Source organism: Vicugna pacos, chromosome 27 (genome assembly GCF_048564905.1).
Source record: "Vicugna pacos chromosome 27, VicPac4, whole genome shotgun sequence".
In the NCBI taxonomy this organism is placed as follows: Eukaryota; Metazoa; Chordata; class Mammalia; order Artiodactyla; family Camelidae; genus Vicugna; species Vicugna pacos.
Genome location: NC_133013.1, coordinates 6,483,952 through 6,508,259, shown reverse-complemented (window position 1 = coordinate 6,508,259; position 24,308 = coordinate 6,483,952). Strand labels below are relative to the sequence as shown.

Below are 24,308 nucleotides of genomic sequence, written 5' to 3'. Positions count from 1 at the left end.
TTACAAAACACACATCCAAAGCAAAAATCGTTAAGATTCAAGGCAAGCCTGCAAAGCATGAAACCCCACGTACAAGGCCGTTCCGAGCCCTGGGCTGTGCAGCGGCACTGGTGGCCATGGCAGCCTGAGTAGGGTCAGGGTTTCTTGGTTTTGTTCTTTTGCTTCCCTCTATTTTTAAGAGGGGAGATCCTAGAGGAAGCTTGAATTCTGAGACTAGACTCCTTTAGTTGAGAGAGGACAAAGAAGATGGTCAGATAGCCTCCCAGAGGGGATTCACAGCCCAGCGGGAGGGAGAGAGGAGGAGGGCAGCTGTTCTGGGTGGGGGTGTCAGATTTGGCAGGGAGGGAAGGGTGTTACCATTCCTGAGTTTCTATTTTCTCTATGAATTACTTGCTTGGGCTGCCGAGGGGGTTTTTGAGGGAAGATGGGACACAGGAGTTGTGAAGGAGAGGCCAGCCGTTGTCAGAGGTGAGTCAGGGGTTGGATATCCAGTCTGGCTGAAGTCATGGCTTCCATGGAATTATGAGCTTCCAGTCTCCCTGGTCATGTGACACTCAGGTTCCTGAAAGAGAAGGCTCCACCTGGCCCCACTCAGAGGAAGGATGGCTCCACCACGACTTGTTTGGCAGGGGGAGGTAATTAGTCTTATTTGTTTTTAGAGGAGGTATTGGCGATTGAACCCAGGACCTCATGCATGCTAAGCGTACACTCTACTACTTGAGCTATACCCTCCCCCCTGTTTATATGTCCTTTTTAAAATTACATGACGGTGATGGTAACATTCTTTCGGTTTTTGTTTTCACTGTGGCAAAACGTGTATCATATAAAATTTACTATTTTAACCATCTTTAAGTGTCCAATTCATAAGGTTTGTCTTTAAGTGTCTTTACTTTGCAAAATAAATTAAGACTGGGGGGTGGGTATAGCTCAATGGTAGTACACATGCTTAGCACGCGAGAGGTCCTGGGTTCAATCCCCGGAACCAACCTATAAATAAATGAATAAAATAATTAATTAAAAAATAAATTAAATGACTATAACTCAATAAAAAAAAGTTTAAAAATAAATAAAAATAGACTGACAGTTGTCATCCTATACTGCCCCTCTAAAATGGTCTTTTGGTTTTTGTTTTCTTTTTAGTTTTGAAATCGAGACACTTTATGAGCCTTAAAAAGCTCTTCCTTATTTAAACAACTTTATGGGCAGAGGAAACTTCTGAGACATTTTATAGAAAGTTTAAAGATATGGCATGAGACTGAGATTGGGATTATTTATTTTATTTCATCGTTAGAATGCTCTGATAAAGTTCTCCTAATTCTGGTATCTTTTATGTATATTCCTTTCTGTCTCATCAAAATTGTCTCATATTCTCCCACAGTGCTGTAATACTTCCCCTTTGTATTTCATGCGTAAACTCACAGATCAAACTAAAAATAATATGCTTTTCTAAGGACATTTTTTGTAACAGAAATATAAAAATACGTATACAAAATATGCATATGGATTTAGTTGTTCATTTAGTCAGAGCTGTTTTACTAAATGGTTCTAAGATTAATAGAGATTTTGCACATATACTGGGTTTTGTTTTTTTTTTTCCATTCTGAGCCGCAGACACCAAAAATCCCACAGGAAGTTGTCTTTTAAGTTTGTGGTTTTTAAGTTTCCGGTTCGGTTTGCATTAGACAGTCAGAAATAACTTGTGCAATTGAAAGAGATTCTTGATTAACTTTATTGTGATTCTAAATGAGTCACAAATTTGCTTGTATTTCTTCCCATATAATTGATCTAAGGTGCTATAACCACCTCCATATGTAAGCATTGAAGTTTTGATATAATTTGATGTTTTTGGTGTTCAGTGGATAAATTCTTCATTGTTAAAGAGGCAACTCTCTGATATTATGCTTCATGCTTTCTACTTCTTATCAGAGCATCTCCTCAAAAATAAACCATAGGAATGGAGACGTGTTTTTAATTTGTGACAATCTTTATTTTTACAAATGACAAAACTTTCTCTCGATTCTTTAGTGAAAAGGAGATACATAAAAATACATCATACTGCTCAATTTAGATATAAATATTATTGAAAATTTTTAGAGGATACTACTATTCATTGAAATATTTTTATTAATGTAGTTTTAAAAGCACAGTATTCTCAAAGGTGAAATTTCTCGCTTGATTTCATTATTTTTTAAACCACGGTAAAAGTAAAATAAACTAAAATGGTAATCAGGTGTCTTAGATCTTCGACAAATCCGTATGTAATCTGGCATTTAAATTATATATGGCAGGCTTGATGAAATGTGACAAATGAGAACAGAGAAAAGGTCTTGGTGCATTTGAATATCTCTGGGAGTAGATCTGAGAAAGATACTATACCTGGTTCTAGGCAAGTCATGTTGGTTGCACATCTTATTAAATGGGGAGACTGGTAAAGATAATGTGGAGCATCTTCCACAGCCACCTTTTAAAATTAAAAAAAATAATAGTTCCGCAATTTAAAAAAAAGCATTTGCTCATAAGGAAATTTTAATTACAATTCTTAAAAGATTGAATAAATACTCTTTGTCCAAAAACAAACAATCTTATACAACAAGACTTGAAAACAAAAGTGACTTCAACCATTTCCGTGTCGGGGATGGAGGGAAAGGATAGGGTTTGATTTGCAGAATGCTTTTTTCTAGTTTCGATAGCTTCAGGTTGCAAAATATATGGTATTTTACTGTGAAATCTTAATTGATATTTATGTATGATATACCGGCATTTCTTGATTAAGAGAAGTTTGATCTTTTCATAGAGTTGAATTGTAAAGAGAACCATCGTCTAAAGCCTGACTTTATGCTCCCCCCCATTTCTCGTGTACCTTCTGTGGCACTATACTAAGTACTTTAAGGATGTTACCATTTATGTAACTAAGAATCTCTGACATTTGTGGAGAATAATGAGGCTGGAATTGGTTTTTTAAGTATTTCTTGGTGTTCAGCAAGGCTATCTGCACTGTGGGAAGTCTGCGTAGTGGCTGATTAAACTGGACTTGGGGACCAAACCTCCTTTTCTGCCCAGCGTGAGCTAGAGGAACTGGGTTAGAAATGCAAGGCAGCTTGACCCCTTCACTCACCAAGAATTTCAACGTTTTTGATGCCAAAAATATGCTTCTGAGATCCCTGTCTAGATGGGCTGAAGAAAGACTTTGGCTGTGTCTGGAGGCCCCATGTGGGTGGGCCAGGACTGCTTGCCTAGGGTTGCCCGTGACCTCAGACCAGATCTAGGACAGCCGGTGCTCCGAGCGCGAGAGCTCTCGGAGACGAAGCCAGGACGCACTTTACAGAGACTTATCTGCCTCAGGGAACAGCGGAACGCAGCCGTGACAGCGGTTCTTCCCCGCGTCCGGTACCCGCTGTGACCGCCCAGCCCGCCGCCCCCCCGGCCTGGCTCCTCGAGGGGCACGTGCACAACTCAGGGCCGTTCTCCTGGGGGCGATTCTTGCCGGACCTTTGATGCAAACAAACAGGAAGACTCGCAGGCCGCCGGAAACTCAGTTTCCGCCAAGTTACTTCGGAAACTGGGCTCTTCCTTCCGCGCCTAGGGTGGGATCCGGGGAGGAAGCGGGACCCGGCGGCTCGCCCCACCCCGTTGATGGCCCCGCCCCACGCCAACCACGCCCACCTGTGGCCCCGCCCCGCATCTGGCCCCGCCCCGCCGGGCCGGGCATGCTCAGTGGGCCGGCCGGGCTGGCAGGTCTGCGTGGCCGTCAGCGGTTGCCGGCTCCCGCTCCCCCCGCCGACGCCACGTCCCTTCCCCGCGGCTCGTTCCCGGGCGGTTACGTGCGGAAGCAGGCTTCCGAGGCGCGAGCGCGGCGGGAGGCCGAGCGGGGACCGCGCTTGGAGGGAGGCGCCGGCCGGGCGCACCCGTGAGGAGACCGAGCGGGCGGCGCTGCCCGGACTTTTGTCCGAGTTGAGTCCCTCCCCGTGGGCCGGGCCTCCCTGCCGCCCCCGCCCCACCCCGCTCGCTCTCGGGAGATGTTTATCTGGGCCGCGGCGTGAGGAGCCGGCTGGCCCGTGGCGCGGAGTTTCGGGTCCGGGAGCCTCGCGCGGCTCCAGAGGGAGACAAGATGTCCGCCAGGGCCGCGGCAGCCAAGGTGAGCGCCTTCGGGGCTGCCGGGCCCGCCCTCCTGCCCGCAGGCGGCGGCAGGGCCTGGGGCGGCGGGCGGTCGGGCGGCGGGAGAGGGCGGCCAGGGGCCCGGGAAGGGGCGGCGGGCGCAGGGCCGGCGCTGGGGCAGGTGCATCGCCGTGGGCGCCCGGCCCGGCTTCGGCTCTGGCCCCGGCTCACCGTGGCGGCGGGCGGGGCGCGCAACAGGTCGGGCGGCGAGGAGCTGGGCGCGGGGAGTGGGCACCGCGGGTCCCGGCGCGAGCTCACGGGTCCGGGGTCAGGGTTCGGGTGCCGCCTCCCGCGACCGGGTTCTGCCGTCCTTGCGGGAGTGGTTGGTCCCCGGCGAAACCGTGCAGTTTCGCTCTGATGTCACTCTCGCTGGTATGCGCGTGGCAGCGATAAGACACCAAGACAGCAAAACGCTCGGCTTGTGTGTAGTAGGTTGGGTTGGTTTTTTTTTTTTTCTTTTCATGCTGTCTTATTTATTTAGGGTAAAAATTATTTAAGTGGAAAAAAATTAACCTCTTAACACTTTGTAATAGTTTACTTTGAATTAAACTTTCAAAAGTAACACGGAATACCCCTACAAATGAACCCTAAGATGAACTCTTAAAAATTGAAATTAGCGAACTTATGGGTTCATCAGAAAAGTAACTTTTTCCTATCAGTTTTTCCATGTTCTTTGAAGTATTGTGCCATTTTCTCAGTGCTTTGAAACCAACTTGTAAGTTATATAAAAAAGCTGAAAAGTCAGGTAATATTCTCCTCTTCTTTTGCACATTTTCATCGTAAAATAGTACCTGCTCTTTTAAACAGTTGGGAAATACAGAAATGTGAAAAGTAAAAATCTTCTCCCTTAAAAATCGATTCATTATTTCAAACAGTAGTGAAGTACTTCAGGAGGCAGTGGTTTTATGTATCTGTTTTTTGCTTGAAATGCTTATTAATATGGTATAATATGGCTCTGAAGTTTCTGAACTCCAGACCTTGTTTTCTGGCTGGCAGAAGTTAGTGAATAAATTCTTTTAAGGAATTTAGTGTTTTCCCTTTGAGAATACTTTCACGTGTACCTTTTTGACCTTACATCAATGAAGAACAATCCAATGATAAAACTTGATCTCGAGATTTAGACGAAAAGGCAAAATTCTGTGTGATTTTAAAATAAGCTCATATTATTTACCTATTCTGGGATTTCCTTTCTTAGGAGGAAAGTCTTTGTTTCCATATTACAGAGAATGTCACTTTGTTCCTGTAGTGGGATCCCTGGCACTTGATAATCCAAGACCATACACTCTAAAAAGGTTATTTTAGATCTGGAGAGAAATAAATTTTCAACGTATTGCCAGAGTAAGATGATTTAGAAGGAGTCATACTTTTCCTACTGAACTATGGTATAGAGATTTCTATGGCATATTGAAAAGTATCATCAGTTACACATTACATTGTTGGGACTTTTGCATTCTTGAATATTTATGAGTAAAATGTGAATTGAAAACTTAATTTTTTTTAAGCCTAATTATGGGACCACCGTAAAATCTTATGTAGAGCAGGCAGGCCATGAAAAATAGGTGAAATGAAATAATGTTCAACCAGTTAATCGAGTCATATTTCATTTTTTAAGGGGATTAAAATGCTTAATAAGAACCAGGCTGTGTCCTCAACACTTTACATACAATGTTTTAGTTTCCCCCGCTCCTCAGTTTTAAGAAAAATGAAGACATTAATTTTGCAGCTTGCTGTCTTTGTTTTTAGCATAATAGTTTGTAGAACTCTTCTCTAAGGGTCATTATTGCCTTATTGGTGGACATTTAACTTTTCTCCAGGATTTTGTTGTTGTAATAAGTAGCCTTATACTTTTATATCTTGGCTTGTATGGTGTTACTGTATGTCAGAGTCTTAAAAATGGAATTTCTGGGTCATAGGGTATGTGCTTTTAAAATTTTGATATTCACCACTGAATCTTTCTCCGAAAAGGTTGTACCTAGAAGTGAATGTAACACTTGTTGGTAAATTACCTAATTTTAAAGAAGGCTGTAAAACAAAACATCAATAAATGAAATGAGAAAATACACTTTCCAAATGGGGAGAATCACTATTGTAGAATATACCAAATTGCCTCGAGTTGATGTATAAATGTTAATATAATTCCAAATAGAATTCCAGTGTGCTGTTGTAGAAAACGTGACATATTGATAAGGTTTATCTGAGAAAATAATGATAGCCATGAAATTTTGGGAAAAGGAGACCTTATTAGAAAACCTAATGAGTTACAAGTGCAAAGTAATGTAAAGTAGTATTTCAGCTCAGGAATGAACATTGGGATCACAGAGTCCACAAACATCCATGTATTTATGAGCCATTAGTGATTACGATCATCAGCATTTAATGTGTGGCAGGTATTGTTCTAAGTGCTTGGCATGAATTAACTTATTTAATTCTCAGAGTATCCCTGTGAACTGAGCACTATTATTATCCCCAGTTTATGGTTGAGGAAGTTGAAACAGAAGTAAAGTAACTTACCTAAATTCATTCAGCCAGCAAGAGGGAAAATTAAGAATATATGATAAAAATACCACAGTAGGTTACTGGAGAAAAGATGGGTTATTCAGTAAATAGTGCTGGGACTTTTGGTTATCCTTAAAAAAAAAAAATTAGCTTTCTGCCTTAGGCCACAGTGCTTCCCTCCTTCCCCCATCCGATGTTTGAAAAAGTACAAATGAGATAAATCATATAGGATGTTCTTTTAAAAAAATATACCTGAGTTTGAAAGGGCTTCTCTGGACATGATACTAACTTAAGTAATAAAGGAAAATTTTTTTATGTGTGTGATACACATTTGAATTGCAAACAGAATTACCAGTGTACCTTATACAAAATTATTCAAAAGTTGAAAATAGGAATTTGAGGATGATTCTCAGTCTCACCAGGGAATTGTTTAATAATGTAAGAAAATGATATGAATAGTTATTAGGAACATTTCCGTTGGTTGAATCATGGAAAGTGGCTGGAGGTAGTGCAGTGACTTCTGGATTTTCAAACTGTTTCACTTGAAAGGAAGAGATAAAATTTAAGATTATGCTGTTATATATGCTTATTAGATTTTGCTGCTTAAGAATTTCCAGTATGTCTTGGGAACACATTTTTTTTCCCATGATTATTTCTAGGAATTATAATGTAGTTTAGTATGGAAAGTATATACACCACTTCTCAGGAATTGATTTATTGTATCAAGGAAGGCACAATGGACTTTTCTTAATAGCTGAACTTTTGAAAGTTAAGAACTGTAAAACATAGCTAAATGAACAAAACTAGTTACAAAATTAGTCCTTGTAGATAGGAATTGTGTCCTGAGTGGCTGTTATGACGTACTTTTAATTTTGATGCTGAGTGATCGGTACGAATTTGCTTCATACTGCTGTAAAGGTAAACTAAAAACTCAGTGCACTTTATGAGAATTCACCTGATTGTGTCTGCCAACTTTTAATGAGCTCCACTGTAGTAACATTTTTCTGTACCTGACAAGTTTGTACAGTACTTGTCACTAGAAATATTTTTATAGTATTTAAGGCAGAAGCATTTAATTTTTCATGTTAGCATGTTTGGCATTTTAGACACTTGTGGCTAAGACTGTCATTTATGTACTTGATTGATAATCCTGACCACATTTACAACTCGGGTTCATTTTAGGACAGCTCCGTAAGACAGATATTTTTCAAATTATACAGTGCTTTCCCCCCCCAGATTGAGCAGTGGTACAGATGGTCCTACATTGCTAGGAAAGACCCTATTTACTTTTCTTTCTTTTTAAAAGAATACTGATGTTTTCATGTTAGAAACTTGCAAAGTGAACATTTATTTCATAGTCGAGAAAGACTCTGCCTACTGATTGCTGTCAGCGAGTGATAAAGACAGCCATCCACACCAACAAATGATGAGATTGAAACCAAAAATCTGTGGCTTTGAGAGCTGTCATGTAGTGTATATAGTACGGTTTCCTGTTTGGTTTGAAGGAAAAAGATTACAGTAGTTTCACCCCCCCCCCCCAATCCTGGTAACAATGTACTGGCCCTGACTGTTACTTGCTCTTTAGTCTTTTTTCTATTTAGAGACCAAAGATAAACTCAGTACAGTTCTAAGAATAAAACTGAGTATAAGTAAGACAGACCACCATGCTGCTAAGGGAAATGTTATTAAAAATAATAACTGTGGTGAAAAATTTGGAAACACAGTCCTGTTCATTGACATAGCTCTGACATGATAAAAATTCAGTCTAATGAGAGACCAGGAGCCCGGCTGTAAATCCAAGTGTGGTCCCACCCTCCCGTGTCTGCCAGTCACAGCTCCTGCCAGGCTTGGGTAGTGTGTACGCACTCAGGGTTGAGTGGGACTGAAGACTAGCTGGTGGAATGAGCAGAGCTCTTCTTTATTAATAAGCAGAGTTTTTGATCAGATGTTAAAGAAGATTAAAAGATAGTTTATGCCTAGTATGTTATTTCAGAAATGTTTGCTGAGAACTTGCTTTGCATCTCTGAATTTCAAAAGACGATTCTTTGTTTAACAACTCTTAATCTTGTAGAAAGAGAACATTAGGACAGTTCACTGAGTTTTAAATGCAATCTAAAATTGGCGTGTTTCAGTACAGTATTTCTAATGTAAGCCGGCAATAAAAATAGACCTTTAGCTGTCTCTGACCTAGAGGGCTTCTTAATTTATTTATTGCAGAGAAGAGTGGCTTCAGGTTGCTCCTTAATGGGTTAGCCAGGTGCTTTATTTCCATTCCTTCTTAAAGAGATAAATTCTTAATGAGAAGTGTGTGGTGATTACATGGGTAGGAAATTTCATTTTATATCCTAAAAATGGATGAAAAGAAGGGACTCTGAATGATACACCACAGAGCACTGTTTTAACATGGGAAAACCAAAGTTGCCAAAGACCATACGGTAAAACACCATTTGAGGTTTAATAACCAGCTCTGACTGTCATACAGTTAGTATTAATTACGGAATCTCAGGGAGCCCTGAACTTTAGGATAGATGGAAGGATCAGTTTTGATGGTGTTGCAGATGTGCTTCAGTTCTGGGTGAGGACATCCTGCCTCTTTGATGCTGGTAGAATGCGGGGAAGTAAATCAACTGATGAGTGACCTCCATCATTCCAATTTATCCTGCCCAGAAGGGAGATGAAGACCTGACTGTTCTGGTTCCTTATTTTACATGGAGACTAACTAGGAACAGAAGATCAGTATATATACTTGGCTTAAATTAAAAAATTTTTTTTTGATTTGCTGAAATATTTACTGTTTTTGTTTTTTAAAAATAGTATACATTTTCAGAGAGAGAAAGTTCATTTTTTCCCCTAGGTTATTTGAAGAATTTTCACTTTTTTGAATGGTCACCAGTAGTCTTTGGGGTTTGTACACCGTTTCTGATGACTGAATTAAACTTAGTTTATGATTGCTTTCTATTATTCTAAAATTCAGGAGGATATCAGTAATGACCTTCTTTTTGTTAGTTCAACAAGCATTGAACACATTTTGTTTTGGACCCTTGACCCCTAAAAGCTTGTAGTTTCCAGCTGCTGTATACTGTGATCAGTTGTGAAATGTGTAATTCATTTTTAAGATCCGAAGAATTTGCTTAATTTAATCTTAAAATAAATATGAGCACACTTATGGCCATTGTATCCTAATGCGACATCCTGGTGTGCTTTGGTGACTGGGGAAGGTGCTGGAATCATACCCAGGGCCCGGGCTTGCTGTGACACATGAGTTTCCTCCATTTTCCTTGTTCATTTCTGAAAAAAATGTTTCATTTGAATCTGAGTACATTCATAAAGGGTTGTATGCATGCCTTTAGTTAAAGTATCTCAGCAGGAGAAAAAGATTAAGAATTATGAAGTAATTAGAATTGGCTTATAACTCCTTGAATATACTGACGTGGAAAATGGACAGTAAGCCAGCTGTTACTGTTAGATTTAGGGTCTAACAGGCTGTGAAATACCTAACAACTTGGATTTTTGAAACTGTATTCTATATTTAGCAGATATTTCTTGCCAGCCTAGTCTGTACCAGGCACTGTCCTACGTGCTAGAATAGAGTAGTGAGCATATCGCTGTACTGTGCTCCTGGAACATTAGCCATGTGGGCAGAAAGCGACAAACAAAATACTGTACATGGTGGTGCGTGCTGGAATCCCTGCCGTGCCATTTCTGGGTCATACCCTCCTTTCCCCAAAGAGTACACCTATCTTGTCTTCTATAGTGCTTCTTTTCTAGTTTTCCCCTATAGTTTTGACACTTAATTGTGCATTCCATTAACACTGTAGTTCGCCTGTGAACTTTACAGAGTCTTCCAGGACAGATTCTGTTGTGTGTGGCTTCTTTTGCTCAGTATCGTGTTTGTGAGATGGTCGATGTGTGGGTAACTGGTTCATTCGCTTGGTTGTATTCACAGATGATATTCAGAGTATTCCATTTTATGAGGGCTTACTGCCAGATTGGCTTCTGGAAAAGATAGTTTGAACTAGACTTTTGTAGGTTTTGGAGAAAAATGTGTATACTTGTCTGAGGGACAAGAATTAGATAAATGCGTTGGCTAGTCACTGGATCACTAAACTATGTGAAAGGTAGTAAGCTGTTTTTGATGTTCATATGATGTTCACCTTGAAAAGTCAATTTTAATTTTGCAGGCATTTTGTGACTTAAAAGGTCTTAGCAATCCATCATCTTAAAGTGTATTTTCATATTTTCATACTCCGTGGTATAGGGATCCCTTTAGTTGACAGTGATCAGATCAGCAAAAGCCACAATGGGAGAAATATGTGCTTTGGCAAAAGCAAGTAAATACCAACCTACTTTTCAAGTATTGAATTGTAGGAAATCTTTCCCAGCGGTGTCATGTCAAGGAACTTTGGAAGATTTACTTACTGTTTTTTTAAAAACCGTGATAACATACTGGAATATTTAATTAAACAGATGTATACCGGCCCCTATTCTGATGCTGTATTTCCTGTAAAATCAGAAGACAGTGGCCATGGCAAGCAGATTTTCACTGGAGTTGTAAATATGACAAGTGTGTATTACTAATAAAGAATAGCCTCCTAAGACTGAGTGCCAATTCTGTGACCAGTACTAAGTGTTTTATTTTCTTTATCTGATCTAACCTTAATTCTTTCAGGTGCTGCTCTAATCTCTTTTATAGGTGAGGAATCTAAAGTTAAATTTACGTGGTCTAGCTAATCGCACACTTGCTTTTGTGCTGTGTAACTCATACATGCACATGCTTTTACGATCATGGGTTGTAAAGGACTGTCAGGGAGAAAGGAGTGTCTGTGTGGAATGTCGTTGGGCGAGTTGGGCAAGTCTCAGACCGGACGTGTAGCATGAATCATGAAGGCGGAAGAGAGGGTGCTGTGGCATTGGGCCGAGAGCACAGGCTGATCTGACAGAGGGGGGTGTGGCCCAGCTCCAGCTGATGTGGGCCTGGAGGAGGGCAGGCCTGATCTGCCAGTTTTTCGGAACCAGTTGTAAATACAGAGTTGATGTAAATTACCCTGACTTACAAGCTGCCAGCTGACTTCACTTTTTATGTCTTCTTATTGTGAAATAATAACACCTGTGTAAAAGTACATAAAGCAAATGTACATTAATAAATTGCTACGTGGTGAACACCCATGTAAACACCACCCAGATCACGGAGTAGAATATTGCCATCTCCTCAGAAGCTTCCCCCCTTGCCTCTCCGTTGTTGCATGTGAATTCATTCATCTTCGTTGCTGTTTAGTATTTTCTTGTATGAATATACCAGTTTGTTCTACTGTTGTTGGACATTTAGGTTATTTACTAATTTGGGCTGTTAAGAATAATGTTTCGTTGAACACTTGTGCATGTCTCTTGGTAACATATGCACATATTTCTCTAAGACATGTATTTAGGGATAGAATTGCTGCTGGATTTAGAGTGTCTTCAATTTTAGTAAATAATGTCTCTCCCGAAGAGATTGTACCAGTTTACACTCTGCATCATAGCGAATGAGAGTTTCTGTTGCTCTGCACTTTCACCAAAACTTGCTATTATCAGACATTTTAATTTTAGCCTTTATAATTGGTCTTTAGTAAGTCTCATTGTAATTTTAATTTGCAGTTTTTGACCAGATGAAGTTGATTGAGCAACTTTCCGTGTTTATGCTTTGTTCCAGTCTTTTGTCTATTTTTCTTTGGGATTGATTGTCTTCTTACTGATTTACTTTTCTTTTTTTTGATAAAAGCTGGTTGGTTATATGCATTGTAGGGATATTTCCCAATCTGGTGGTCCTCTTAATGGTCTTTTGGTGTATACAGGTTCTTAATTTGAATGAGGTCTGAGTGTAGGGCACAGAGAAAGGCCATCAGGAGGTAGACAGAGAGTTTTAGGAGAGGGACCTTGTCTGTTGACAGGCCAGATCCTGCGCAGAGAGATCAAGTAATATAAGGACTGAAGAGGTTACCACCGAATAACCCTTAAGTCTTTGTCACTTTACGGGTTTAGGTTCTGGAGTCTTTATCTTGAGTCTATCAGTTGATAGTGGTTTTGCATCCGTAAAATGCAGGGTTGTTGTACACTTAGCACAGCACTCAGAATAGAGTGAGCCATTATCTTAGCTATGTCTTTTAAAAACATTTTAAGTGAAGCCCATCTTAATATCAGAAAAGAGGCATGTAGGAATTGGGCATTTCTGTGCACACTTGTACAAACATTTACCTGATTTATGTATATGTATTTATTTTATACTGGACAGAGTTTGGCCTGTAGGTTGAGTGCCAGATCAGCAGTATGTTCTGTGGTTTCAGAGAAGGTCCTTGAGCTCCTGACATAGTTCTGAAAATTTTGTTACAATAGCATTAAGTAAGAGATGCAGTCTTTAGTCTGATGAATCAGGAAATAGAGATTAAGGACTAGCCAAACTCAGTGCACCTGGCTCATTTGGGGTACTCATCCGATATGATAAATGATTCTATTCTGTTCATTTTTTTACCTTCTGAGCACTTCGTCTCTCCACTTGTTCCATCCATTTGTTTCTACCATTTACACCCCCCTCCCAAACACACACGCACGCACGCACGCACATACACACTACTCCCCCGAACACATAGGCCCATACACCCACTGTATTCTATGTATTCCTATAGTGCCTCCTAAGTAGTGTCATGCCCCGTCACCCCCCTTTCTAAAATGATCTTTCTTTCTAAAATGATCTCAAAATCCAAGTTTGGGGAGTACCCTTTGCCCCGGTACAAATACTTATCCTAGGACTTCTAGGCTCATTGCCTTTAGAAGTAAAAGACCAGCATGTATAATATGATCAGTAAAGTGCTATAGGGTTGTTTGGCCCCAGAGACCCCTCTGGCCTCAACTTGCCTCTTTCTCCCCCTTGGTCTCTGTCCTCACACTGGGCTGTGCTGTTTTTAGTTCCCAGCAGGTACGGAGCTTCCTGCCAGATTCCTCGTGAGTTGCTCTCAGGGCACTCATTTCCTTTCCTTGATCTAAGCCTGTGACAGTACATGCAGTTCTGAGAGTTTTGGACTGTCCGATTCTCATGTTAGGCTGTGAGCTCCAAAAACACAGAGGCCACGTTAACATGTCCTCTTATCATGGAGCTTAACACAGTGTCTGGCATAGAATAAACTCTCAAGTGTGGTTTGAATGAAAAAAGCGCTTTCCTGCCCTCGGGCTCATGCACATGCTGTTTTCTCTACCTGGAAAGCGTCCCCACCTCCAACCCTCATGCACTTAGAGTCTCTGCCAATTGCTTTTTTGTTTTTTAACAACTGATTATCAATTTGTTAAAAAGGTTGATTTAAGCATCTGCAGCAGTAACTTCAGTCTTGACTCCTGGCTCAGGACCAATGGATGTAGTAATCTCCTTGAAGGAGCCCCATCTGAAAACAACTGCAAGTCTTAGAACCTTCACCACAGGAATGTTCCCTGTAGTTACTCTCAGGCTTGGTATGCAGCTGAGCTGGTCCTGTTACTTCTAGAGTCTTTGTGCCTTTGATCAAGTCAGCGCATACCTTCCCCTGAGATTTTAGGCGGTGGCTGGTGAAGGTAATTCTGATTCCATGAGCTGCCACCTCTGGTTCCACAGGCTCTTTCTAGATCTTCAGAAGCCACAGCTGTGGTTGGACTTCCTGCCTGACTGGTTACGCTGTCCCAGCAGCTGTGAGGCAGAAGTGGGCAGACCGGAGTTTCCTCACTGCCCCATCCCAGCTCTTTTCCTCATCCTGAGCCTAGAAGTGAGGTCCAAACTCGGCTTCAAGCTCCCTGTCCCTCTCCCTCTCCTTTGATTTCACTGACAGCATCTCGAACACATTTGCCTGCTGGTTCTCTGATTTCGTATATGATGCCCGCCCCTCCTAGACGAGAGGTGCCGTTTTTACTCTGGGCTCACTTCCTGGTAACAGACCAGGCTAAATTCAGCCCAGGACTCCCAGAACGCACTCGTGCACCCCCAGGTCTAGCTGCATCTTTCTTCCCTCAAAGAGGAGGCCGCTGTGGAGAATCCAGCCTGTGGAAAATGTGCTCTGTGGCCTGCATCTTGGGAGCAGAAGTCTTGGTTTGGGTCTTTCCTAGATTCAGTAATTAATTTCTAGTCTCCTCAAATTACCTTCCTTTTTCTTAAGTGGAAAACTTTCAAGTCCACACAAAAGTAGATGAAGAGTATAGTGAATCCCTACAGTCCCTGCACAAGGTGTGGTTACCAGTTCACAGCCAGTCTCATTCCCTCTCTACATCTGCCCGTTGTATCCTCTGTCCCGTTACTTTGAAGCAAATACCAGGCATGTGTTTTCATCGGCTAATGTTTGAGTCTATATCTCTAAAAGATAAGAACTCTTAAAAAAAAACTGTATTACCATTATCACACTTTAAATTCTAAATCAAAAATCCAACATTTAGTCAATGTCAAGTTTCTAATTGTCTTAAATATCAACTTTCTTTTTTTAATGTGTTTTTAAAAAAATCAGGATCCAAATCAAGTCCTCCCATGGTGATTGGTATGTCTGCTAAGCCTCTTAGACGATAAGGTTCACCCATCTCGCTCTGTGTGTGTCTTTGTCCTTGCCACCCACGTTGCAGTTTTATTGGTGAGAAACAGAATTGTTTGTCCTGTAGAATTTCTTAGTCTGGATTTCGGTGCTTGCTTCCCCTGTGATAGTTACAGTTTTTGTCCTGTTCCCTGTAAATGTGACTGTTCCTTTTTGGGTTTGTCTGACACTGCCTTGTGATTAGATTGAGGTTATGCATCAGATTAAGGAAAGAGTATGTGATATTTATGTTTTACTACTGGTGTGGTAACCTTGATCATTTCGCAAGGTACTGTTTTCCCTCTGTGATTGGTAAATGTCTTGGGCCAGATACTTTGAGATCGCTTCTCTCCAGACCCTTGCCCACTGGTCATGCTCCTTGATCTTGCTTGCAGCACTTAATACTGTGTTCTTTTCCTCTAATAGTGATTTTGTATTTCTTTCATTTCTTCTGCATTACTCTGCAAGGAAGAGCTGCCCCTTCTTCCTCATGTGTTTAGTTATCTGTACTTGTACTAAAAACCTTGAGTTTAGATGGACACCTCAGTTCCTATTCAACACATTTCAGTCTAGCCGTCCCCTTTTTTGTAACTTCTTTCTCTGACAGTGAGGAAACAACTCCTTGTCTAGAGTCTGTTCAGTTATTTGTTTAGTCCTGATGTACCTGTAATTAGTGAGTTAACCCATCCTACCCCTGTGAGAAACAGAACTAGAGTATAGTATTTGTGTATAGATCTTTCTGTCTTTCACATTAGAGTATCTGTCAAAGTACTATTTTCCAGTTACTTTCTTTCCCGTCCTCTTCAGTTGTGGTATTCATTTGTAACAGGTTTATTTGCTGCTGTTGTATTCCATTTTGGTTCCCATCATCAGGACCACTACCTCATCCTGGTTGATTTTAACTATATACTTGTTATTTGGGGATATGTGAAACTTTACTGTAGTTCGTAGCTGCACAACAATATATGCTCAGACATGCCCTTACTTCCTCATCCCTGCGACCCTGAGTCCACTTTCTTCTCTCTTCCACCATGTTCCGACTTACTCTGTAAATAACCAGTTTCTTTAGTTTCTGGTTTATCATTTCTGGATCTAATTTGCAGAAATGAGTAGATGCATGTGTGTAATCTTATAATCCCTTCTTTCTCGTGTGAAGAATGGAACACTGTTGATGTTTTTGCACTTTGCTTTATTTTTGAACCTCTTAAGAGTCCTCCATTGTGTGGATGTGCTGTAATTTCTCCTCCACTCAGGTGCTTGGTCACCTGGATAGTTGCTGTAGTGCACTTACATACGTTGTACTGGTTGTGAGCAGCTGGTGCACACGCACAATCACATTGTTGGAGGTTTCTCTTCAGGGCCGACTTCCTAGAAGTGGGATCTCTAGGTCAGAAGGTTAAGTACATGTTAGTTTTGCTAGGTCTTGCCGAATCTGGCTCCGGAGAGGTGGTGTGACTGTCTGTTCCCCCGGAAGTGTGTGAGAGTGAATGTTTCCTCACAGTCTTACCAGTAGACTGTTTCGTCTTATTTTTGAATTTTTGCTGGTTTGATAGATAAGAAATGGCATCTTGGTGTTATTTTAATTTGCATTTCTCTAATTATGACCAGGTGTGGACCATTTTCCAAATTTTAGCATCCTTTTTGCAAAGTATCTTCCTGTTTTTCTATTGTATTTGTGCTTATTCCTGCAGTTTTTAAAATTTCTTTACGTATTACAGGTATTGGCTCTCGTGGTGTGTCTTGCAGTTTTCTTGACTTTGTTTATGGTGTTTTGTTTCTGTGTTTCTTTTTTGGTCAGGCAGACATTTTTTATTTCTTATGTTCTTTATTTCTCTTAGACCTTGAGTTATGGTTAGAAATCCTTTCCCTACACCAGCATTAAAGAGAAATTCACTTGAGTTTTCTTCTAGTACTTGTATGGTTTTTTTTTTTTTTTTACATTTAGATTCCTAATTCATTTGGAGTTTATTCTTGTGCATGGTGAGAGATAGATCTGATTTATGTTTTTTCCAAATGACGGCCTAGATGTTCAGTAGCATTTTTTAAAAAATGTATCTTTACCTCAGTGATTGGAGATGTTACCTTTGTCATACACTAATTTTCTGTTTATTAATGATGGTCTGTTTCTGGGTTTTCCGTTTTATCCCACTGGTCTGTTTGTCTGCTCACACACCACTGCCACACTGTTCATTGTAGAGACCTTATAGTATGTCTTAATTAAGAGGCCTTAACTTGATAGGGCTAGTTCCCTACTAGGAGTTTTTCTTTTGCAGTGGTGTTTTGTTTTGTTTGGTCTTCAATTTTACCTGTTATTAAACTTAAATAGAATTGTGTTCTTATGCCTGACTTCTTTTGTTCAGCATTGAACAGTGTCTATCCATATTGGTTTGTGTAGTTGTAGTTTATTCACTTCATTTCATGGCTGTGTAATAGCCCATTGAGTGAATGTTGCATTGTTTTCCGTTTTATCGTTGATGGGTATTTAGATGGTTTCTGGTTTCTGGCTACTAAGACTGGTGCTTTTGTGAACATTCTTGTACGTAAAGTCTTGTGCACATACGTACACATTTCTGTTGATTGATCATAGAATATGCTTATTATTGCCAGTTTTCCAAAGCAGGTGTACCAATTTACACTCCTGCTAACAGTGTTCTGATTAGATTGTTCATTAACTCATTATTTTCTTCTAGCTTATTATATGGTTGTGTAGGAGCATTTAATTGTTTTTTTAATTTGTATTACCCTATTGATTAATGAAGTTGAACCCTTTCCCCACATGTTTGCTGGCCATTTTAATATCCTCCTTTTTTTTCTTTAAAGTCATACTTTATTTTTTTATTGAAGTATAGTTTGCCATGTATCAATTTCTGGTGTACAGCATAATGTTTCAGTCATACATCTGTGTACATATATTCCTTTTCATATTCTTTTTCTTTATGGGTTGCTACAAGATACTGAATATAGTTCTCTGTGCTGTGCAGTAGAAACTTGTTTATCTATTGATATTCTCTTTTTTGAAGTGCTTCCTCAATTTCTTAGCCCGTTTTCTCTATTAGGCATCCTGTCTTTATTGATAGGAATTCCTGTATATTCTGAATATGAATACTGTGTTGGTTAGATAGATATTAGTTGGTTACTTTAAAAGCCCAGTTTTATCTGAAAATAAATGATAATGCTTCTTTGTGGTGTGTGTGAAAAGTCATAAGTTTTAATACTCAGATGGCTTGTATTAAAACGGGTATATTTACTGCCTTCTTAATGAATCTTCATCTGTTACTACTGCCATCTTAGTAGTGAGATTTTCAGCCTCAAGTTGCCTGGTCTTGGAACTAGGAGGGAGCTCCTTGATGGAGTGTGCCTCAGTGAGGCTTAGCAGCTTGTCACCATCTTACCTTAGACATTTAGGATTAAGAGGAAGTGATTTTAAAGAAATGTGACCTGTTGAGTGTACAAATTTGGTCTGTTTTTCATTGAGTGCTTTGTTAGAGAAGTATCATGGTTTTTCATGTATCTTATGTAGAAATTGAAGAGTTTTTTTAAATTTCTTTTTTATGTTTTTGAAAATCAGGTAATGGTTTAGTGAAGGAGGAGGAATAACCTGAGAAACAAAAACAGATGTGTGAACTAACTATTCACTTTTTTTAAATAGGGTAATTCTTTTCCTTACTTTAGCAGCTAAAGAGTGTTCTCGATTTTTATAATTTGCTGAATTTGCTCATATGTATGTCTTCTGAGATGTTCTGCTGCTCACAGTAGGTATGGTCAAGATTCTGTTCTTTTGTTCCCCGCAATTTTCAGCTCCTTATTAATCTTGTCAATACCATTCGGGGTGTGTGTGTGTGAATATTTGTTTACATGCTAAACTATAGTTGATTTACAACATTGTGTTAGTTTCAAGTGTACAGTTTCAGATTCTTTTCTATTATAGGTTTTTGCAAGATATTGACTGTAGTTCCCCATTCTATACATTAGGATCTTGTTGTTTACCTATTTTATATATAGTAGTGTATATCTGTTAATAGCAGATTCCTAATGTATCCCTCCCCTTTCCCCTTTGGTAACCATAAGTTTCTTTTCTACATGTGTGAGTCTGTTTTTGTTTTATAAGTAAGTTGATTTGTATTACTTTTTAGATTCCACGTTAAAGTGATATCATAATATTTGTCTTTCTCAGACGTTACTCAGTACAATCTCTAAGTCTATCCATGTTGCTGCAAATGTCAATATTTCATTCTTTTTTATGACTGAGTACTATTCCTCTGTGTGTGTGTGTGTGTATGTATATACACACAATATATATAATGTGATACATATATACACCACATTTTTTTTATCCATTCATCTGTTGATGGACACTTAGGTTGCTTCCGTGTCTTGACTATTGTGAATAGTGCTGCTGTGAACATTGGGGTGCAGGTGTCATCCTGAAGTAGGGTTCCTTCTGGATATAAGCCCAGGAGTGGGATTGCTGGATCATATAGCAACTCTCTTTTTAGTTTTTTAAGGAGCCTCCAGACTATTTTTCAAGTGGCTGCACTAATTTATGTTCCCACCCACAGTGTCAGAGGGTTCCCTTTTCTCCACACCCTCTCCAGTATTTATTATTTTGGGAACTTTTTGATGGTGGCCATTCTGACTGGTGTGAGGTGATACCTCATTGTAGTTTCGATTTGCATTTCTCTAATAATTAGAGATGTTGAGCATCTTTTCATGTGCCTGTTGGCCATCTGGATGTCTTCTTTGGAGAAATGCCTGTTCAGGTCTTCTGCCCATTTTTTGATTAGATTTTTTTTCTTTGATATTGAGTTGTATGAGCTGTCTGTGTATTTTGGAAATTAAGCCCTTGTCGGTCACATCATTTGCAAATATTTTCTCCCAGTCTGTAGGATGTCTTTTCATTTTGTTCATGGAAAGACTTGAATTTTGGATTAATGGTAGACTTAGAGAAAAGTTGCAAAAATATTTGAGTTCTTTTATATCTTTCATTCCAGTCCCCTTATGTTTTACATCACTGTAACTGTAGAATAGTTAACAAGGACAAGAAATTAACATTGATACAGTAATGACTAAATTACAGGCTGCATTTGAATTTTGCTAGTTTATCCTTTTTCTCTTCCAGGACTCCACGTTGCATTTAGTTGTTCTTTTTGTATCTTTGTTTTTTTTTTTTAACATTTTTTATTGATTTATAATCATTTTACAATGTTGTGTCAAATTCCAGTGTTCAGCACAATTTTTCAGTCATTCACGGACATATAGACACTCATTGTCACATTTTTTTTCTCTTCTTTTTGTATCTTTGAACCTTTAACCAAGCCTCGGTTTTCTCTCTTTATACTTTTTTTATACCTTTATACTTTTGAAGAGAATTGATTAACTTGTCAGATGCCCTTCAGTTTGGTTTGTCTGATATTTTCTCATCATTGAAATGAGGTGGTGCCTTTTTGGCAAGAATACTGTAAAAGCTGTATTCGTTCATGATGTTGAGCTGTCTTATGTGTGTTTTTAGTGCATATTTTGGAGGAGATGATTTGAGGCTATGATCATCATGTTAATCCTCAAACATTCACCCACTAATTTATCATCTCTGGGTGGATCTTTATCTGTTGGTACAGTTTGCCTTTTTTCCTTCCACATTTCTTAGCTGAGATTCTACTCTCGTGAATAGTTGTCCCTTTCTCGTTTATGTGTTTAATGATGTCCGCATGGATGTCTGTTTTATTCTGTGGGTTAAAATCTAATATTGTGAGCATTTTGTTGCTCAGGTTATTCCGGCTTTGGCCTGTAGATGCTCTTTCAGGTTGGTTCTTGTGTTCCTTTGACAAATCCCCATAATTTTTTGAGCAGTCCCTTAATTTCTAGTGCCACATAGTATTCCAGTTCACCCTGTATTTTCCCTGTCCTAGCCCTGGAACCAACCCTTCTCTAAGAAATCATGGTTTATCTTACTGGAGAATAGCAGTTAGAAATTAAGGTCTCCACGCCAGCTGTACTCATTGCTGTGGGTTCTCCTTGTGGTAGGCCCTCAGACAGAGCTGGGAAATGGGCCTGTGCATTTCTGCACGACTCTGCCTGTGTCTGTGTGTGTAAAACCGTGGGTTATACTGATACCTCAGACTCCGATCTCACATCAGAGTTCCCTTTAGCCTCCCTCCATTTCTTACTTAAGATATTTTCCTCCCACAAGAGAAACACAACCTGCATTATCTGTGTGTTCACTTGTAGTGTACACACGAAACAGCTGAAATTTTTCACCCGTTCCCCAGGGAGAAGGACTCACTCTACCTAGGCTGCAGAATTTCTGTGCAGTTCTTTTGTGTCTGGCCTCCCAGCATTCAGTCAGATGCTGTTTTCCACAGTTGCTCAGATTCTTTTCTTCCCTGCCTTCTTCAGAGTGGTCGCGGTGCTCTTGTGTGGTTCAGTTGGGTTGATTTGTTACTGTGTATTTGCCATTTTGGATCCCCCCCACTTTTGCCGATTACCTTGTCTTCAGCATCACTTCCTTATCTGGCCTACCCCATTCTCTCTCCCCTTCTACCTGGAGACAACTTCACATGTCGTTTGTCCATCTTGAGCCATTAGAAAATGACAACCTAAAAGCAGATTTATTTTTGGTGACTGGAAAGCACTCAAGAGTTTTCAAGAGAGTCTGTAACCATCCCTGATAAGAATTTCTCAAGGTTCAGTGCACATACAGTGGTAACTTATGTAAGCTGGTATTCTTTCACTTTGATTTTAGGACAGCAGCAGATATATTGATTTATTTGTAAACTTATATTTTAAGCAAATCTCTAATTTTGATCAGCCAAAAATATTCTAGGTCCACCTATGTCTTTCTTCCAGCTCTTAATATTTTGTAATCATATCCATCTCATCGTTTGTCTCCTAAGTTGTCAGCCAAGAAGTGGATACAATAAAGTATTTGGAAATTGAACTGGTGTTGAGAATGGTGGAGTGTTGGATGCTAAATTTACTCACTTCCTATTGAGGCTGTCATCCTATAGTTGCTGCGCTGTTATTGTGATCATTATTTTTAATTCTTAGGCTTAGTGAGTTCTTATCTTGAGTATGTAACATATGTTGAATCCCTGAGTTTATCTCCAAGACCTCTCTCTTCACTGGACTTTAGGTTTATCTTTATTTACCATCCCTGGACATCTCCATTTTGAGAGTTTCCATGACAGCCCTTCAATCCAAATGTATGTTTCCCTCATGTTTTAGCACACACGCTAGTCTTTTTGTAATTCATTTGCATAGCAGTGATCACGTTTGAAATTAAATGCTTAACTGAAAAGTCAAAGAGGGGCAGGAGTCATCTGTTGGATTCACTGAAACTGTTCTGACTTCAGGCTTAACTCTACAGGGGATCTTGCTTTCTATTTTGGATGGAAAGAAGCTAAAAGAACAAAACAAAAACTTTGGAGGGCAGGCAAATTCAGAAACAATTCAGCTTAGTGGCTTTGCTTACAGAAGGAACCCAGATACGGAGCTACCGGAGTATTCTTTCTCTTTACTGTTTGGTTTTCCTAATCGGGGACCACAAGTCATCAGGAAAGAGTGTTCAACGTGCTTTATGTAAGAGTCAGTACTGAGTACACTATTTTAGGTACGTATTTAATATTTAAGAGTCCAACAATTTAAAAAATATGAAGCTGTTATTTTATGATACCTTCCTTTTTAATATTTCGTCTTGCTGTATTCTCTGGACAGTAAATGATATTTGTATTACTTCCTCACTCACTCTTCTTCTCAGATTCCTTAGGTTCCTTTTTTTCCCCTTAAAATATTTGTAGTCCACAGGGTCATCTTAGTCCTCTGGTAACTGGATATTTTGTCTTGGGTTCAGTATTACTTTGTTGATTCTTCCTAGATGCTTACCTGCTCCAGATCCCAGTCCCGATCTTCAGACCTGTGTATCCACCGGCCTCCTGCCTGCATCTCTGCTTCAGTATTTCCATGGGCACTGTAAATTACAGATGTCTGAAACTGGATTTGTCATCTTTCCTGCTTCCTGCTCCTTCACTCAGCTGCCCAGTTGTGAACCCTAACAGCCATCTTGAACTCCTCCCCTTTTCTGCTTTAACTTTCTAGCTGGCTTCTGTGACTCAAATCCGCCTTCCACATCACAGCCATCAGAATGAGTTGATGGTATCACATGACTGCCTCCAATTCCAGTGTCTTCCCAGCGAATTTGGAATCCTTCGCATTTTGTCACAAGCCTGTGGTGATGTCCTGCACCTTCTCTTTGTGCCCTTTCCCTGTTCTGCCAGTTGTAGGGCTCAGCATTAGCAAAGCCAGCTTTGCATGCGTTACCCACAACCTTGCTGACACGCTTTTTTTTCTGCAAACATCTTTCCCCACTTTTTTCTTGTCATCCTTCAAGCTGGAACTCACCTCTTGCTTTCTTGGGGACTCAGTCCCTGATCAGCACAGCAAACAGTCCTCTCCATCCTCCTTGATGCCTCATGTACACTGTTTATGTGGTGTTACAAGCCTTCCTGAGCCCTTACAGAGAAAGAAGGACCAATTTATTCAATTCCAAGGGTTAAATGAATGAATGGAGTGTTTTGGAAATTACAGGCATCAGGATAGTAAATTTTGGGAGAGTGGGGGAGGTAATTAGGTTTACTTATTTTTTTTAGAGGAGGTGCTGAGGATTGAACCTAGGACCTTGTACGTGCTAAACATGTGCTCTACCACTTAAACTATACACCCTCCCCCAGGATGGTCAATTTTATCTGACTATAAATCTTGATAATGTTAAGGAGTTAAGATTTTTCTTCATTTGGAGAACTCTTGCTTTATTTACCCTGGCTTGGATTTGGTCTGCTCCCAGTTGAGGGCTCCTCCTGTCTTGTCAGCTCTCATGTCGTCTTGTCTTTTCCCCATTTGAGCTGTAATCAGCCCTAAAGGACAGTGAAACTGCCTTGAATTAGGATCTGAAGTTTTGGCAGGAAGCCCTTCAGAGTTGGTGATCTGAGTAGTGTCTCTGCCAGCTGGAGCTTAGAACAAAGAGGCCAAACAGACTCTTGGCAGGTCTGAAATGCAGCTTTTTGCTTCTTCAGAAATTGTGATTCTGGTCAGTTGATGCTGACTTAGAGATGT

General features: G+C 40.1%; 1 protein-coding gene, 1 long non-coding RNA gene and 1 pseudogene across 6 annotated transcripts in view; 1 reads left to right on the top strand and 2 right to left on the bottom strand.

Moving 5' to 3' along the window:
• Positions 1–2,106: 2,106 nt before the first annotated feature.
• LOC140689683 (uncharacterized) lies at positions 2,107–3,474 on the bottom strand. Its single transcript, XR_012064716.1, has 2 exons — positions 3,116–3,474; positions 2,107–2,461 (listed from the first exon to the last, which is right to left on the bottom strand). It is a non-coding gene; the product is annotated as an uncharacterized lncRNA (long non-coding RNA).
• A 234-nt stretch (positions 3,475–3,708) lies between these two features.
• The window catches only part of TJP1 (tight junction protein 1), a 96,162-nt gene continuing 75,562 nt past the window's right edge, over positions 3,709–24,308 (top strand). For all 5 annotated transcript variants that reach the window (XM_031672139.2, XM_031672138.2, XM_031672137.2 and 2 more), the window contains exon 1: positions 3,709–4,135. In XM_031672139.2, coding sequence (XP_031527999.1) covers positions 4,109–4,135 — 27 coding nt within the window. In that variant the 5' untranslated portion in view covers positions 3,709–4,108. The remainder of the gene's footprint in view (positions 4,136–24,308) is intronic.
• Positions 13,979–24,071, bottom strand: LOC116277617 (small ribosomal subunit protein uS10-like; annotated as a pseudogene).